Genomic DNA, 17513 nt, shown 5'->3' on the forward strand with positions numbered 1-17513 from the left:
TAATGACTGGTTTGTTTCTTTTCTCCTCTTTCCTCTATTTAACATCATTTTCCACTGCTGCACATTAAAAAGATAAAATAAACCCTTATTCATAGCTTTGAAGCTTGACAAATCAACTAAAGCAAGAACTTCTGAGATAAAGGAGTCTTTCCTTGACTCATATTTCTTGCTTTAAGCTCATTTATTGTAAGAACATTAAAAATAGTACATGCTGGTAGTTAACAGCAGGTGTATGAACAGTCTAATATTCTTCTGCTCACTCTTGAACTGAGCATACAAACATGGTGCACTGTGGGTTTGAAACTCACTCTGACATTGAATAGCTGCATGCTATGACTCCTTCAAAGATCAAAATGTTTAAGCACTTAAAGCTTTATGCATCTGCAAATAAGGTCTTTCTTAATATAGCTGGGAAAAAAGAAAAAAAGGAAGAAAGGAATTTGGAAAAAACTTCCATTAGTGTTGAACACAAGGCACCTCCAGCAGAGTTTGCTCTACCAATGCACAGGAGGTTTTCTATGCCCCATTCTCCATAATATCGTGGTGACATTTCCCTTTTTTTTTAACTAAGATTTAAAGAGACAATAATATAAATCCACAAGCTCCCAACGAGTGTTGGAACATTTGCTGGCAGACTCAAATACAACATATAGATTGAAAAGGTAACAGAACCAAGCAAACACTGTTCATACGCACTTCTTCCTTGTAGCATATTCCTGAGTTATGTTATGGATCTATAGTTTGTAGAGAAACTCTTGGACTGTTTCTCATTTGAGAAGTAAAGTACACAGCCTACCTACCCTGCTTGCTTTTCCTCACCCTTCACTTCCTCCTGCTGAGATAATGATATGTATCATATATTAAAAAAAAAAAAGAAAAACAGAGTAAATTCAGGAGAACTCAGAAATCCTGACACTGTTTGAAAGAAAACAGGATGAGAGAATGCATCATCTCTAAACCTTCCCCTCCTGTCTATAGCAGTGCTTAGGAATATACAAATAGCTCCTTGAACCATAGGCATAAAATTTATCCTGACACTGCAAGGAAGAGCCTTACACTCTTGTTATCTGGCTGCAGCCCCATACAGCAAGTCAGCAACAGGCCTGGGAAAGGTGCAGGTTTGCCAGACACCACGATCCAGGGCAAGACAAATATCCCCAGGTTGCATGCCAAAGGCTGTAGCTTCAGCTCTCCTAAGCTAGGAATCTTTTTATATATATAAAGAGCAAAGACTGGCAAAAAACCAGCCAAACTATAGCAGCATTAACCCTTATCTGCTGGCAGGTATCCTTTCCCTGATAAACTAGTACAATACAATGTCTCGTAAAGTGTAAACTGGGAGAAAGGAAAGAACACCCATGACTGCAAGCTACTGTAATGCTTCCTGGCAAACTATAGCAGTAATATTGAACAGACATCTGTGAATGATGGCAAACTCTTGCTACTACTAGTAAATATCAGTTAAATTTAAGAAATGCATGTTCAGCAGAAAGAAGAAAGAGCTGGAAGAGCAGAAGAAAAGCCAAAGAACAGCGGTGAAAGCAGGATTGGCCATATAACTCCACATACTATTTTGCTAAGGTTAGCTCCAGAGAGGGCGTCAAAGTTGTAAGCAAAATAATGAACTAACCTCCATTTCCCCTGCAGGCTTTTAAGCAGCAATTCAAAAAGAAGCTGTGAAATAAGACACTCGTTACTTCCTACAGTTTTAAGAGCTTCAAGAACTGCAGCCACCCAAATTCAGCATTCCTGAGTCGGAAAAACTACGTGACAGCTTCAACAAGCGGGTATAGGAAATAATAATTGATGCTTTTTTCATTTTCAGTTTCTGAATCTTTAATGATCCTGCATTCAAGCTGACTACGTGTTTTGGCAGTTTTGCCTGGTTTTGTTTGGTCAGAAGAATGTTCATAGTCTTGCATATGATCACTTGGCTGTGCGAGCTACGAGCTGATGAGATCTCGTAAGATTTATAGGGGAAATGTAACAGTCAGCAGGGGCGAGGGAGGAACAGTAGTTAAAACAACCCTTGTTAATGACATCAGCTGTAAATCCCTGTATCTGCTGCTCAAAGAGGTGATTTCAAGTTCTAACTTGTAGCACTCCTTCCATTGCACATGTAAGCTGTCAACCAAAGATACAGAGATAAACCTCTCCAGAGGGAGAGAAATCTGTTTAGTTTTATGCTTAAACTATGCAATAGATTGACCTTAAACAGACAGAAGAATTGGCATAAAAACTCATCTGGGGGGATGACGAAGGGACAGGACTGCATTTCCACTGAAACCTATTGCATGAGATTTTGTTACTTGACATGTGTTTGAATTCATTTAGAAGAAACTGATGAAATTCAAACAGCATCTATGCTTGTGGCATTGGCATTCCTTCTAAAAGCTATTTTAAACTTGAAGAGTATGTATATGTATCTGTGTATGCATGACTCAACATGATGCTGGTGGCATTCCAATAAAGTCAAGACAATGATTCTTGAGTTTGGGCCATATCCAGAGCTCATTAAATTCAATGACAGCTTTTCCACCGAATTCAGCTCTTCCTATCATAGCCTGAGCTTGCAGTCTGATGTACAGCAGGGACTAGAGTCATGCTGCTTTGTCCCTTTTGACTCACTGCACAGCATGATGCTTCTGTTACATAACTGAAGATACTGAGACCAACCACACCACATACACAATCCACAGCACAAACACAAGGATTAGTGAAAACTCCTCAGGAGAAAAAAAAGATACATAAAAAATTAGCTCACCAGCTTGCTAAACCAATGTGTACTTTCTTTTCATTTACAGAGAGAGAGCTCATATAAATAAATATGAATGAATCTCTAACACACTTCAACAGTATCAGATACACTAAGCATTCTGGTCAAAGTTGTAGTGGATTTTAGCAGAGATTAGAGTAAGGATTAAAGATGTGTTTGTTGGTATTAAACATATTAGACCCATTCCCACTTACACAAAGCGTTGGTCACTGAGTGCCCACTTTCACAGCTCTTCAAAACTGAGAAACATCTCAGACCTTCTTTCAAAGTTATGCATGATCCCAGTATCTGCACTCACAGCTAGTGCTTTCTTATGAAATATTCTAAATAACCAGTGATTTCTAAATAAACTTATTTAATTTAGAATCTAAATAAATGGGCCTGTATTAAGCTGGTCTTTAGACCCAGCACAATTTCTTGTTTCTTGCTTGACTGTTGTGCATCTTCTGCTAAAAGAAAACACAGCTCTGCATTTCTCTGCAGTAAATTCTCTGACTGGTAGATAAGACACATTTCAAGTGGAGACAAGTATTAACTTTGAAATGGAAGCCAATGACAGTAAAACTTAAGTTATAAAAGTTAACTTTTGCTGGTTAAGTCTGCACTTACTGGCTCCCGTGAAGACTAAAAAAGAAGCCTAAAAGGGAATCTACTTCCCAAATGTCTGAATACAGCCAAAAGCCTGTGCTGTGGGTTCCAAAGGATGAAGAGTTTTGACTCATCAAATCTGCACTGGGCATATCTCCATCTTTGTGGTCACAGGAATCTATGATATTTCATTTTCAGGATAGTTCCATCACAACTCACAATGATCTAAAAAAAATGTAGGAGTTTACTTTTGGTTCATGTAACGTCCAGACAGTTTGGTTTTGCTTAGTAGAGAAAGCATTTCTATACATCCATAATCACATAAATGTACATAGATACTAAACTTGAGTCAGTCATATAGTCCAAGGTAAGAAGTACTCCGCACCTTCTTATACTATAGCAAGTAAAAACTGAACCAACTTTGAATTTTGTGGATATGGACCCAAATTCTCTCTTGGGTTGGACAGTTTTGGAATCCATGCAGACCTCACACCCCACTTGTGCAATAAGGCTGCATTTTTTTATGATTATCTCAGCCTGGAGATAAGTCATCTGCTGACATTATTATCATCTACTGACTTGTGATAAGTCATCTACTGGCATTCCTTCGAAACAGATGAGTTATTTCACTAACTCAACATAACTTTTCAGGTGCAGTATTCTTCAGGAATTGGCCTGAAGCACTAGCAATGTACTGGTCCATACATTATATAGCAAAAAGACCAGACTATAAACAACTGCTCAGCCAAAGAGTGCAAAAAGTGATTCAATACCCATGAAATGACTGGATTAATTTTTCATTGTATTTATTTTATAACAGCAAGATAAATATATATTTGCATTTCTCATATCTACCTGCAAAGGTACTGGAGTCCTAATTATAATTTATTATTTTGTGTGACAGAAAAAGAAATAGAGAACTCACAGTCATGAAGATATAAAAGATAATGCCATCAAACTTGCCTTTCCCTTTTGAAGGTTCCTAACAGTACACTTCAAGTTACCTGCAACCTCCTCCAGTTTCCTCCAAATATTAGAAGAACAACACAAAGTGTAAAAGATTTACAGCGACATTCTGTAGGATATTCTGTGCTCATACCCCACCTGCAGCTTTTTACCTTGATGAAAGGACTTGACCTCACATGAGCCACTCCTACTTGCACAAAGGATAATTACAACAGGAAATTCATCGAAGTCGTTATGTGCTTTACCCCTGCATACAGTTGTTTGTAAGATCAAGCTCTTAAACTATGGAGTTTATCAGAAAATAATCGTGAAAGAAACGACACAGTGGGTGTCTTCATTCCACTACAGGTTATGGATCAGATCTGCTCCCTTTACAAGACCCTACTACTTTTCTAACGTCTCTACTCCACACGTGCTCTGAGATCTCACGGACTCTTCAGACCCCAACACCAGCCTTAAGACTCTGCACCTGGGACACAGCCAGCAACTCTACTAACAATGCAAGAGACAAAACAAAGTCCAGCTCGTATTAATAACCGTGACTACTCCAGCTAACCAATATCGGTTAAAACATTGTTCCAGGGTACACACTGCAGAGATCTGTCACTGAAAGACCGCAAAGCTGTTAGTTAAGGATGCCCGACAGACCCCACACTCGCGGGAGCAGTAAGGAGACCTCGGGCAGCAACCGGTGAATATAACATGTGAACAAAGGGAGCATCACTGAAATGAAAGCTCACGCCGCTCGCGTACGGCACGAAACGCCCGTTCGCGTTATCCCACGGCCGCCAAACCCCAGCTCTCGCCGCCGCGGCTCCGCTCCGAGGGGCAAGACAGAGCGGGAGCACCGGGCAGGAGCCCTCCCGCTGCCGCCGGCGGGTACGGAGCCGCGCCCGTCACCGTGTCCATCATTCCCCGACCCCGCCACTCACCGGCAGCCGCCCGAGCGCCCCGCGCTGCTCCGCACCCACCGCCCCGGAGCGGCCCCGCCCAGAGAGCGCCCCGGACACCGGGTCTAGCGCACCAGGTAGCAGGCCCCACCTCCCTCGCACCGGGTATGGCTGGGGGAGCTCTCCTCGTGGGAGAAGGCGAACGGGGCCGCACGGACGCGGCCGGGGAAGGGTGTGTAGGTAAAGCTGGTCCTTGTGAAGCACACAGGTACGTGCAATGGAGACCATTTCCCTATCGGACACCAAGGGAGCAGAGATCACATCTTCTACTCTAACAGGGCTACTGAGTTGGCTCAATCTGTGAATGCACCAAGTCTCCTTCGTGTCATCAGTTATTTTTGGTACATATACCCTTCTTGGCTCATCAGACCTCTAAGCAAATCCAAGTTGTTATTTTCAGGAAGCCAGGGATTTGACTTACTCTTCCAGCGTCAACCAGCATGCTTTCCAGGGATACTGAGACTGTCACATCACAAGAACCACATGCAGACTTATGTTTTCTTTTTTTCCTTGCCTCTTCCAGAAGTATTTACAGCTTGTCCAGATTGGTTCTGACATCTGCTGCCTTTCAAAACCAGAGCCCATACTGAGAACTCACACACACATTTTCATATATAGTTAAAAGACATCTCCAAAACTTCCTAGCGTAGCTGCTGTACACACTGCCAAAGCAAGCTTTGTCACAGCGACTGTCAGTCCTTTTTGCCATCACTGGATCAAAACCCATAGTCCTGGCGGCATAGAAGACAAGTAAGAAAAGGGGAAGACGAGGCCGGGGGTGGGGGGAGATTTTAGTTGCAAGCTCACATCAGTATGTTTCTGAGAAAAGCAATTCCCCAGCATGAGCAGCCTCTGCTTTTCCAACCCCTCCACTGACACATTTTCTAACACTTGGTAAAAATTCCCATCTGGAGCTGTTTTATGCTGCAGATGTTTACACATTTATCTTCAGGAATGACAGGATCTTGATTGCCTTTGGCATGGTGCCATCTTCACATTGCAAAGTTCTTTCTTCTCACACTTAGCACAGCTAGAAAGTCAAAAGATGCAACTGAAAAATAAACAGAAATGTGATGGAGATGGAAATAAAAACTAAAGAAGGGGTCCAGCAGAAACATGGTCTACGCTTTTAATCTGAGGACTAGATAAATTAAAATTGTCAATCAGGTAACTTAGAGAAAAGAATTCCTGTGGATGTCTTCCAAAGGAACAATGAAAGAATGCAAGGACCAAACCGACTTGGCAACAATGTGGTCCCAGTGTATGCCAAGGTTATGGGGAAGGTAGGCAAAGCACACTTTGTTTAGAAGTGTTAAATATGCTCTAAAAAAAAAATCATTAAAACTATCAGACAAGTTCCAAAGTGGAAATAAAGCAGTAAGAAGAATGCTGAGGTGTAATGAAGCTAATTTTGCTCCATCTCCTAACAGATGCTGTTTATCAAAAACACAAGGAATATTTTAAAACTTAACTACTCTTATTTGCAAGAATATGAAAGTCCTCTGAGCTCAAATGCTTTCTTCAATTAGTAAGAAGAGAGCATAATATTGAAACTGCTTTATCAACTCATCTTATAGATGTTAACAGAATGGTTTCAAGGAGGAAACTATTGTTGTCTACAGAATAGAAAGGAAAACCTGTCTGGGACAATAGCTAATGCCTGTGGTATTTAACCAGAATTGGGGCCAACTCCATTCTGAGTAGAACCTCAGTTCTCTTGGAAGGAATTGCCAAGTAAAAAGTAAACTCGCTAGCAAGAAATGTATAACACAGGGCTCATGAATTTAGATCATTCAGACTCACCATAATTTTATTTATCCCCATTTATTTATAAATATCTGGGTTTATTTTCTCTTAAGAAAGATGCATTCTGAGGTGTATAAATATTTTTTTAATATGCTGCAAAGTAAAAAAAAAAAAAGAAAAAAAAAAAGAAGAGAGATTGAAGCTGGGCAACTGTCACTTGCAGTACCAGTGCTCGTGGGGCAGATAACTGGAGAGTCCATTAATCTTGGTAATATTTCATGGCCCTTCCTTATCTAAGAATGAACTGTTCTTGGATGAACTCTCTGGGATACTAGGCATAAACAGAGCTGCTTTTGCCCTCCCTTTGGGGTCTGATTCATGGTCACATTCAGGGTTGGGGTTGTTCTGAAGTCTGTTCTTTTTTTTTTTTTTCTTCTCTCTTAAACAAAATGCATTATAAAAAAAGAAATTAAAAAATCCTTTCAAATTTCTGTGTTTTCTATACCTATTCCTCTAACAGGTAATATCAACACAATGATGTGTAATTGTCACGTCTACACTGAGCAGAATTAACTGTCATGCAGGTAATAATTCTCCTAGATGGAGTACTTCTAAAGTTTCAGAGATTTATCTGCTATCCTAAACAGGACCAAAACACAGACCTACTTTATTACAAGGTACATATCTTAGTCACCAGGGCAATGAAACAATGAGATTTCTAAGTTACGCAGGAGGTAGAAGCAAAAGTCAGTGTATACCATGGAAGGCCAGATCAAGGTCCAAGCGCAGATCAGTAAGACGAGCTTATCAAATCAGACAACAGGTGGATCCAAACCCTATCTTGCAAGAGCCAACATGTTTAAGTACTTTAGTACTGAGAGGTCTTGAGTGTATCCCAAAAGGCAAAAAACTTCTAATCAGTAGCTGCAGTGGCTCACCAAGTTAAAAGCTTCCTAACACTGAGAGTTAGAAATTAAATTAAACTCACTTACTTCGATTTTACTTAACTAAATGTCCCAATGACAGGTTCAGTAAAAGCAGCCTTCATCCACTGAAGCAGGGATTATGAACCACCTGCCAAGCTACACTGCAAGCTCAAGGCTAGTAACACTGTATTTCTGCTGCACGTACACCCTGAGTGATACCACCTGCTTATGTGGAGGAATTGATGATACTCTGACTGGACACTGATTTGAGTTCGTTCTGAAGGATGACAAGGACACAATTAGAAGAGACAACTACTCTGACCCAAAACATCACTTCTGCCTTCTCACACCTGATACCAAGGAGTAGGCAACACCAGTAGCACTTAGCTGTATTCAGCACTCCAGGTGCTCTCTGTAAACACCATATTCAGTAGATACATCAAGTTAATACTTCCTTCATCTTAAGTTTTACTTCACCAAAATTTCCACTGAACAGAAGCCTGAATGTGTCCACAACTGGACACTCCTTCATGTTATAACAGTGCCTTGTGCTCGCTGCTTCTGTGGCTTTGGGTACAGGGAGTATGAACCTGAATGGGGAAACCCCAGAACTCTGTCAATTTCCTCCTTCCTGTCCCACTTCGAGTTCGACACGATCACACCAAAAAGATAACTGTTCCGTCAGGAAAGCAACGGCTCACACAGAGGGATGGAGCGCGGGGAGGGACCGGCCGGTTCCCAGCAGGCCAGCACCGGCTCCAGCACTCTCCTAACGGAACTCCGAGATTTAGTTCTGTCAGACCATGCGGCACGGAGCGGCCACCGCAGCGCCCCGAACCTGCCCTGCCCGACCCTGCCCGAGCTGACCTGCTGCAGCCACGCGAAGGAATGGCGGCCGGCGGCACCCTCCACGGAGCCGTCCTCGCCTCAGCTGCACGGCGTTCCTCGCAGGGTCGCGGACTACTCGAGCTGCTCTCGCCATCGCCTGCCGCACACCACCACCTAGTGCCGGAGCCGCGTCAAGAACCATCCGGTACTGAGGCCCCCACACAGAAAGCGGCAGCCACGCCTCAACCCGCCCTCAGCACCGCCCTTCTCCTGCCCCTCAGCGGCCTGGCTCCTCCTCCCTCCCCTCCGCTGCGCCGCGACTCAGACCCCGCCGTGCCGGAACGCAGGCGAGCGCGATGGCCCGCGAGGAGCTGGCGGTGGCCGGCGAGGAGGCGGCGGCGGCCGAGGGGGGCGGCCTGCTGCTGGAGATTGTGAGCTCCCCGCTCAACCTGACCCTGCTGAGCCTCTGCCTCTTCCTGCTCTACCGGATCCTGCGGGGCGAGCAGCCCGCGGCGCAGGCGGGCGAGGCGGACCCGCCGCCGCTGCCCAAGATGAAGCGCCGTGACTTCACGCTGGAGCAGCTGCGGCTCTACGATGGGGTGCGCGACCCCCGCATCCTCATGGCCATCAACGGCAAAGTGTTCGACGTGACCCGCGCCAGGAAGTTCTACGGGCCCGGTGAGGGCGGCGGGGCTGGCCCAGCCCGGGAGCCCGCGGCTCTTTGTGCACGGAGGGATCACGGGGGGCCTCGGCGGCGTGGCCGCCGCTCAGGCCCCGCAGGCAGGGCCGGGCCCGGGGCTGGCGGCTCGGGGATCGGCGGCCTCCGTGATAATGCCTGGCCCGCCGCCTGCCCTGCTGGGTGAACGCTGGGCGAAGCTGCCCGCGCCCTCTCGGCCCTGCTCACGATCCGGAGATCTGGGAGCTGGGAAGGGTGTGCGCAGCTCGGCTGTGACAGAATCACGCAACAGCAGCGCTGGGAGAGCTGCCTGCCTGTCTGCCTGCCCGGTGGGGCGGAGGGCAAGATTACTGCTGTTGCCTGGCTCCGGAGCCGGGCCCCGCTGCTGTGGAAGCGCCGGCTTTGCCAGCCCACGCCTGTTCATGAATCTCTATTTTCCGGGGGGGAGTTGTGCCGCTGTTGGGTGGCTTCATCACTCTCGGGTGCCTTTGCCTGCTGCAGGGCAGCAGCAGCAGTGTTTTCTCAGTGTTTACATTCCATTTGCGACTTTTAGTGGACATCACTCTTTTGCATAATATTTATACTAAATACACAGCAATTTAGATTAAACCAGCTTCTTATCAGGAGTGCAGGCGGATGAAACGTGCACAGCTTGGGTAAGCTGTGCAAGGGCTTGCAGAGCAGCTAGCGATGAGGTGACTGGACTATGTGCACCCAGGGGACAGTTTTATCACCTCCACTAGGATATGGGTTTTTCTTTGTAAGAGGCCTCGTGTTAAAAAGTCTCACTGGGGCTTGATAACTTGTACCAGGATCTGTCAGGCATAACTACTCCTGAGCTGTCCAGAGCTGGTAGCTGCTATAGTGAGCTGCGAGCATTACTCAGAGATAAGGAGAATAGTGCAGGAGACTCGTATTTGGAAGCATGAGATTATTACCTTTGGTCCAGACATGGGCTGGAGACTGTCACTGAGTGGTGCTTGACTGTAACTTTGCATTCTGCAGCAGTCAGGCTGAGTTAGATGTGCAGTTTTGTATTTGTGCGAGTTAAAAACCACTTGACTTTAGGAGCGTGCTTTGGATGCCACCTTCTTTGACAATAGTAAAAGCTGCCTGCAATTTGATAATTGCTGAATGGTTCATCACAGTGTCTGCCCAATTTGGCTTTCATTTTAATAAAGCAGTAAAAGTCTTCTGATGAGTTTGGGAAAAAGCTGGCTCTTGGAGGTGTGGGAGATGTCATGCTCACTACAATAACCTGAGTTAACAACTTCTTTAAGCTCCCTGACAAAGAACTTTCAATGTCTAGTTGCAACATGTGATATCTCAATTTTCAGCTTGTCATGCGAGCAAGTTAATCTTTAATGAAGTTTAGCAAGAGTCTGCCTTGGTATCTCCGATTTACTGCAAGTTGCATGTTTTGGTCATTTGAGTTCATCTTCCATTTTGAAAGTTTTAATAGATGTTCCAAGTTGATAATTTCTGTCAAGTCATCCTTTCAGCTCTTTAAGTCAGGAGCATCTCTTAGAAAACTTCCATTTCACCTCAGACTTTACAAATCTTCCTCTGTTCTTCCTTCCAAGGCTACACTTCCTGATTTGTATACTTATTACCTTGTTTGTATGTGCCACACACCATTCTGTGGCTCATTGTCCTGATGTTTCAGCAAACTCAGTATCTCTTAACATGGTTTTGTTTCTTGTCATCTTCCTCTGTTTTCCCTCATTACCAAGTAGAATAAAACTTTAAAACATGTCAGAAAATTGAGGCATCTCTGACCACAGGTCAGTGTAGGAGCTCATCATCTGTTTGAGTCTGAGGACTCTGATCCGTGATCACACAGCATCTGTTACCTCTCTGATAATGCTGCTTCTGTTCCTGTTTTAAAGAGGGCCCATATGGGATTTTTGCTGGAAGAGATGCATCCCGAGGTCTCGCCACTTTCTGCCTGGATAAGGAGGCTCTGAGAGATGACTATGATGACCTCTCTGATCTCGACGCTACACAGCAAGAGACCTTGAGGGACTGGGAGTCACAATTCACTTGTAAGCTATTTTAAACCAATTTACAAAGAAGTAACTAACTAGTGTGTAATAAGGGAAGCAACGGCTAAAAGGCGGTTACCAGCTGGAAGCATCAGTCTGGAAACTTACTTTGAGTTAATACCTCAGTTTGCTAAGTATTACTGAAATTACCATTATTCAAAAGAATTAAGAGAAATGCCATGTTTTCCTTCTGTGTTCTTCTTCCCTCTGCTCCTTACAGAACACTGGGAGAGATGGAAGCATTCCATCATAGGCAGGATCTATAAGACCACACAAAAAGTTCACAGGAATTGGAAATTAAGAGCATGTTTTTGATACAGATAAGACCCCATTTATAGAGAGGATTGGATTTTAATGTTCTGAGAAATGAAGCTTCTCAGAAATAAGAGTAAACGTTTGAATTATTACTTCTTGGCTTTTTTTTCAGTTTTGAAGACTTTAAACTAGGCTTTTTTTGCCTTTGTGCTCTTGATATAACTTTTTTTTATTCTAAGTAAGTGACTCTGCATGGCCTTGTGGTAGTTTTGTCAGATTCACAGACAACTGTATCCAGCTGACCTTCTCCCATAGAGAATCAAATCAAATGTTACTTTAAGTGTTTTGTTTGGTATTAAAGATTTACTATCACTAGCTAGAATGGAGCTTTCCTCCACATAATGCCATTAGAACCTCTCAGTCCTGACCTGATGTGCCCCTACTATTTTGGCGCTCTTCCTGTCTTAATGAAGACTTATTCATGCCACACTGAATGGCTGTTTTATTGTGCTAACAAGCATGTTGTAGAACTACACTACCAAATACCTGACCTCAACTAATGTTTAAATCTACCTTTTCAAGAGCTGGGCATCAGGATTGACAGCAAACTGTACTCTTTTTATTACTATGTTTCTAGTAAATTTGGCAATTAATTGCTTTAAATTCTCACTAATTATAATAACAACACTAGTCTGAAATACCTGTAGCCAGAGGCATCTTTTGCTTTGTTGAAGTTGACAGATGAGCAACATAGCATAGCTCTCAGTTCTTACACATATACAATCTTAGCATTTTTACATGTTCAGAAAGAGATATAGAGTAAGACAGATGCTTAGCTGCATAATCGGATAATAGATCTTTCTTTATCTTTGGGAGAAAGGATCTATATTGGGTATTTTCAACATGCATTACACCAAATAAAAGCCCTTGAAAGTTGTGTACATGTGTGCACACATGTACCTGCCTCTGTGTATAATACGTAACCTAAATATTTTAATGCCACTGGTTGAAAAAATGTCTTTGACTCTGGCAAGAGAAATAATCTAATCCAGGATTCTGTTTCTTTAGCTGGATGAGACCTTCATTTTACACGTCTTTTGGCTTAAGCAATAGGAGAACACACTCACTTTTTGTGTTTCTTACACTTACTACAACATTAATAGTAGTTCAGGTAGTTGATTGTGGCTTTTCTGCTTCCCCTAATGTTTAGAACAAGTCACTTGAGACACGTTTATTATAATACAGGCATTCTGTCAATTCAGGAATGAAGCAGAGGAGTTAAAAAACTCCTAAGTTCAGGGCAGAATAATGACTTGTGTTCTTTTTTTTTTCTCTCCCAGTTAAGTATCACCATGTTGGTAACCTGCTGAAGGAGGGGGAAGAACCCACTGTATACTCTGATGAAGAAGAGAAAGATGCCAAGGATGCAAAGAAAGACTAGAAAGTGCAGTGAGGAACAATCTGGTTTTGAATTGTAAAGGATCATTTGTAACATTCCACTTCTTTTTATAAGTTGCAACAGCAGCAGTGCTTACAAAAGGTCCAGAGTTACACTGAGTTGCTTCTGTTCAAAGGTTTTCTTTTCAAATTCAGTGGCAAACCACTAAAGGTCTAAGATTTGTCTTCCTTTAAACCTGCATATCTGAAGTATGCACAAAAATGTCTGTTGATAAAGTAAATTTTGGCAATAAAGGACTACTCCTGTTTTTCCTCTATCACCATTTAGCACAGAGTAAGCTGAAATCCAGATTTAAATTCAGAACCTAGCACTGCAGACACAAGCACGAGAGTAACTTCACATATGCAACACAAATTCCACTAACTCTTGTTTCACATTAATTCTGTGGGATCTGGGTCTTGGATTGTAATTCCTTTAGAAAAAAGGACTATATTTTGTTTGTCCATGAAGCATCATGCTCATTTGTTGTGCAATGTAATTCAATATTTTGATATTTGATAAGATAATTTGGCTTTTAAGGAGTTACACGGCAGCTTACAGAAGGAACTGCTTTTAAAAAAGGTAAGAATGTTTGAGAGGTTAAATCACTTCTAGATACTTTTAATTAATACTGATGAATACTTGATGTATTCAGTCATGCATAATGATGCATGGATTAATACTTTTAAAGCACATCTGAAGTGTTACGAAGGTTTAAGATACCAGGTGTAACTAGAAATCACTAAAAACCAGGTACATCATGAAGTGTGACTCAACTGGACTATTCATTTATTTTTCCTCTTACTAAAACTCTTCTGTGAATTTTAATGAAATGGTATTAAACAGGAAAGATAAGCTGCAGTTGATTCCTAGGCCTAAAAAAGGCAACTTGCTGGTATGGTGTGATTAACAAGTGCCCTTGTACATGCAGCTTTAACCAGCAGCAAAATGTTCCTGTTCAACATATGAGTTTCCTGTACAAAATAAAACATGGTATAAGCTGTTTCAGCATTGAGGCCTTTGTTGCTGTGGAATGTTGCCATTAAAAGAAGCAGCACAATCTCCTGCAATGCTGTACCTGCGGGACCTGACCTTTGAATTGCTTTAAACTTACTTGCTCTCTTAGCTCACATCTCTGCTTAATTACTAGGTTTGTTCCGACTATCTAACCTAGTCTCCTCCCAGAGCATGCTGGGTAAATGGATTTGACCAAGGGAAGATGTAAACATGCTTCATCATCATCATCATCAGGTTCAAAACTGACCACTCATCCACTCATGTGTTTCTTGTCCAGGTGATTCTGCTTAGATGTCTGTCTGGGGTAGTTCTCTCTGTTTAGTTTCTTTGGTTCCGCTGTCTGGCCAAGCTGTTTCAGTTTCACAGCATGGCCAAAATGATAAACTGAGTCCGGAGTGGGAAGGTGTAAACTAGGCAAAACTGTTTGGAAGTAGAGTGCATTGCACAACAGCAACTTTCATAAACAAGTTGACACAACATGCTAAAGTGCCCAAGACCATCTGTGGTGAGAGCAACCAACTTTCCCTTAGTCCTACCACTACCATGGCATTTTCTTTGGGTTACACTGGGCCTTCAACTGAAGAGTGCTGTCATTTGAGCCAGGCGGCTTGCGTAAGTGGTAATTGCATGAACTACCCAGGGGAGGTCTAGAGACTAATGTAAATTTTGCCATGACCCTTGTGTTGAGATTTTCTTTTTAGAGACATTTATACTCCTTGCAAACTACTAACGGTTTACCTCAGATCAGTAACGTGCTTTTATTTAAGGCAGGAAATAAAATACTCTTGCATAATGGTGGTGTTTGTTTTTATTTACTGCAACTGAATGTGATACTTAATCCTCCCCCAATGTTTCAAGGGTTTTTTGTCTTTCTCCAGTGTCTTACATTATCCAACACATATATGTTCTAACTGAACACCTCTAAACGTGGCTCTGTAATTTCTACAGTATAGACTGTGTTCATGTTGTATAATGTGCTTTGCTGTTACAAAAAGAGAGTTAGGCATTAAAAGGCCCAAGTAATTGTTAACGCTGTACAAAACCTTGAGCATTGGAAGGCTGTCATAGTGGAGCTAGGCTAGGCTATAACCTACCCTTCAGCAGACCTAACCAGCTGGCTCTTTAAGTTAGTCCATAACATATCCTGAGGAACTGAATGCTATTTGAAGTATTAATCTTTATGTTACAACATGATGCATCACGAAGAACAACAGTAATAAATAAGAAGTACACAGAAAACAAGCGGTAACACAGGACAAAGCTTAATGTTAAGCATCTGTGCCTCCTGGGAAGGAAGTCTTACACTTTGGTAAGACCAATAATTTTTAAGAGAAAACAAAGAGAATTTGTTATGAAAGGGGGAAAAGTGAGTCACAAAAGCAGTGTGACTCACAGATTGTATTTTCTTCTAGTGTGCTGGAAACAAGGGCTGGGTTTTAGCTTCTCTTTTGCTCTTTGTTCATTGCAACTTGATCCCTTCCCTCAGCAGTGACCAGCTGCAATGACTAAGCAGAAAAGACCTGTGCCAGGTAGCTTATCAGGCTGTACATCATTAACCAAGCAGGACAAGATGACCAACTAAGAGCAGAGACTGTCGCTAAAGCGTCTGAACATCCGTTACTCAAGTGCCACAAGGCCATACTTGAGGAGCTCTAGGCAAGTCAGAACAACTGAGCAGCATCTCACGTCCAACCTGTTCTGTCATACTGTCAACTGCTTTGTAAAATTCAGATGTTCTTTTATCTGGACTCTACCTGCTCTTAATCATCCTTATTGGCTCTTACTTCATGCTGTTTCAGTTAAACAAAAAGCAGCTCAGTAATGAATGAGAGTTATGTAATGGGTTTTACAAAAGGTGAGGCATTTTTATTCATTGCCTGGAATCTCTGGATTAAGGGCTTTGTCTCATCATTGGCTGCATTCTTGTATTTCAAGCAGATGGACTGATATAATGATGAGCACTGTGTATTTCTACTTTAAAAGCAGCCTGCAGGACTGTGACTTCAGCATTCAGCAGAAGGTACAGCCAATAGGCCATGTGTTCTGATAACAAAGCTCACTTCAGACAGCTCCCTTGAGAAGACTCTTGTTCTCACTAGATCCATAAGGAAATATTTTCATTAGTCTGTACAGAGGTCAGGTTTGATCACAGGATCCACAGTCTTACTGCACTACTTCATACATGACAGAGTAAACAGCGTTTCCATCAAAACCCTAAGCTCTTGAAACACCAGCTCAGTACAACAGCACCCACCAAGCTCAGACTGAAAGGTGTCAAATTATGCCAGCAATGTTTCACATTTCTACTACTGAACTATACAAATTCTGCTTTTAATGCATCTTTTTGCCTATTAAACATTCCAATTGAGTAAACATTGTAATTTATTCCTGTAACGACTGAAATTTAACCTGCAAAGGTATACATTCCGAGAGTTTTAAAGTAAGCTGTTACATGTATCTTTAAAGATTAGCCTTCAGGATAATTAAATTATACTGACCAGTCCAGCATATGAAAGGATGTGGCTCAAATGTAGTATGTTGATAGGAAATGTAAGAAATTAACAGTAAACCACCCGAAAACAGGCTCTAAATAACTCTACCTGTAAGCAAATAGGAAACAAAAGTTCTGTTTCACTATGAAGATTACAATGGTGTCTCACACTTCAAAATGCACATGTAGTTTATTTACAATGAAAGTTTTACAAGGAATGAGGACTTTGAGAGATGATTCGCTTTATCAGTTTCAGTCAATATAGGTGAATGCCAGAAGCAATTGCAGAACTGGTGTATTTGTTACTGAATATTGTGACAACATGTTGATAAAGCACTGGGAATTTACACCCAATGAAATTGGTTAGGCTGCCCAGCCTAACAGAAAGAAGTACTTCCTCACAGGTAATGGGAAGGTCTGGCTCACGGGAACAGGGGAGCTATGGACACAGAACTGCTTATAGACTGACAGAGGGGGAAGTTCTGTCATCTTTACTCCACAGATATTGCATAGAGAAAAACCACCCTTGGTTACGTCACACCAGTGCAACTGCAACATTGTACACACTCAACATACAATAGCTGGTCTTCATTATAACTCTATAAAATACTAAAAAGGAGACTTCAGAGGAGCATAAACGTTCTCCAAAATAGTCAAAATATTTCTGTCAAGAAAATAACATTTTTTTTTAGATAAAAGTAATAGGTTAACAGTACTTTGAGTAGCAACCATTTGTCATTCATGACCCTGAAAAGGCACTCAACATCTGGTTCAACACCTGAACATGTGAACAGAGAAGACTGATAAAACC

The 17513-nt window shown here is 42.3% G+C and overlaps 2 protein-coding genes across 3 annotated transcripts in view; one reads left to right on the top strand and one right to left on the bottom strand.

The window, feature by feature from the left end:
- KIAA1210 (KIAA1210 ortholog) overlaps window positions 1-8891 on the bottom strand; it is a 60877-nt gene extending 51986 nt beyond the window's left edge. The window contains exon 1 of one of the 2 annotated variants that reach the window (XM_061358041.1): window positions 8820-8891. The gene's annotated coding sequence lies outside the window, so the exon portion shown is untranslated. Of the gene's footprint in view, window positions 1-5262; window positions 5342-8819 lie in introns of those variants that run through there. The other variant, XM_061358037.1, reaches the window with a different exon arrangement.
- A 170-nt stretch (window positions 8892-9061) lies between these two features.
- PGRMC1 (progesterone receptor membrane component 1) lies at window positions 9062-15004 on the top strand. The gene is made up of 3 exons (XM_061358033.1): window positions 9062-9458; window positions 11346-11501; window positions 13097-15004. The coding sequence occupies exons 1-3, from the start codon at window positions 9137-9139 to the stop codon at window positions 13195-13197; spliced, it is 579 nt and encodes a 192-aa protein (XP_061214017.1). The 5' UTR covers window positions 9062-9136; the 3' UTR covers window positions 13198-15004.
- Window positions 15005-17513: the final 2509 nt, after the last annotated feature.

The sequence above is a fragment of the Neopsephotus bourkii genome, unplaced genomic scaffold (genome assembly GCF_033783945.1).
Source record: "Neopsephotus bourkii isolate Nb327-2 ecotype Australia unplaced genomic scaffold, CSIRO-AGI_Nbou_v1 NB_936, whole genome shotgun sequence".
Taxonomy (NCBI): Eukaryota; Metazoa; Chordata; class Aves; order Psittaciformes; family Psittacidae; genus Neopsephotus; species Neopsephotus bourkii.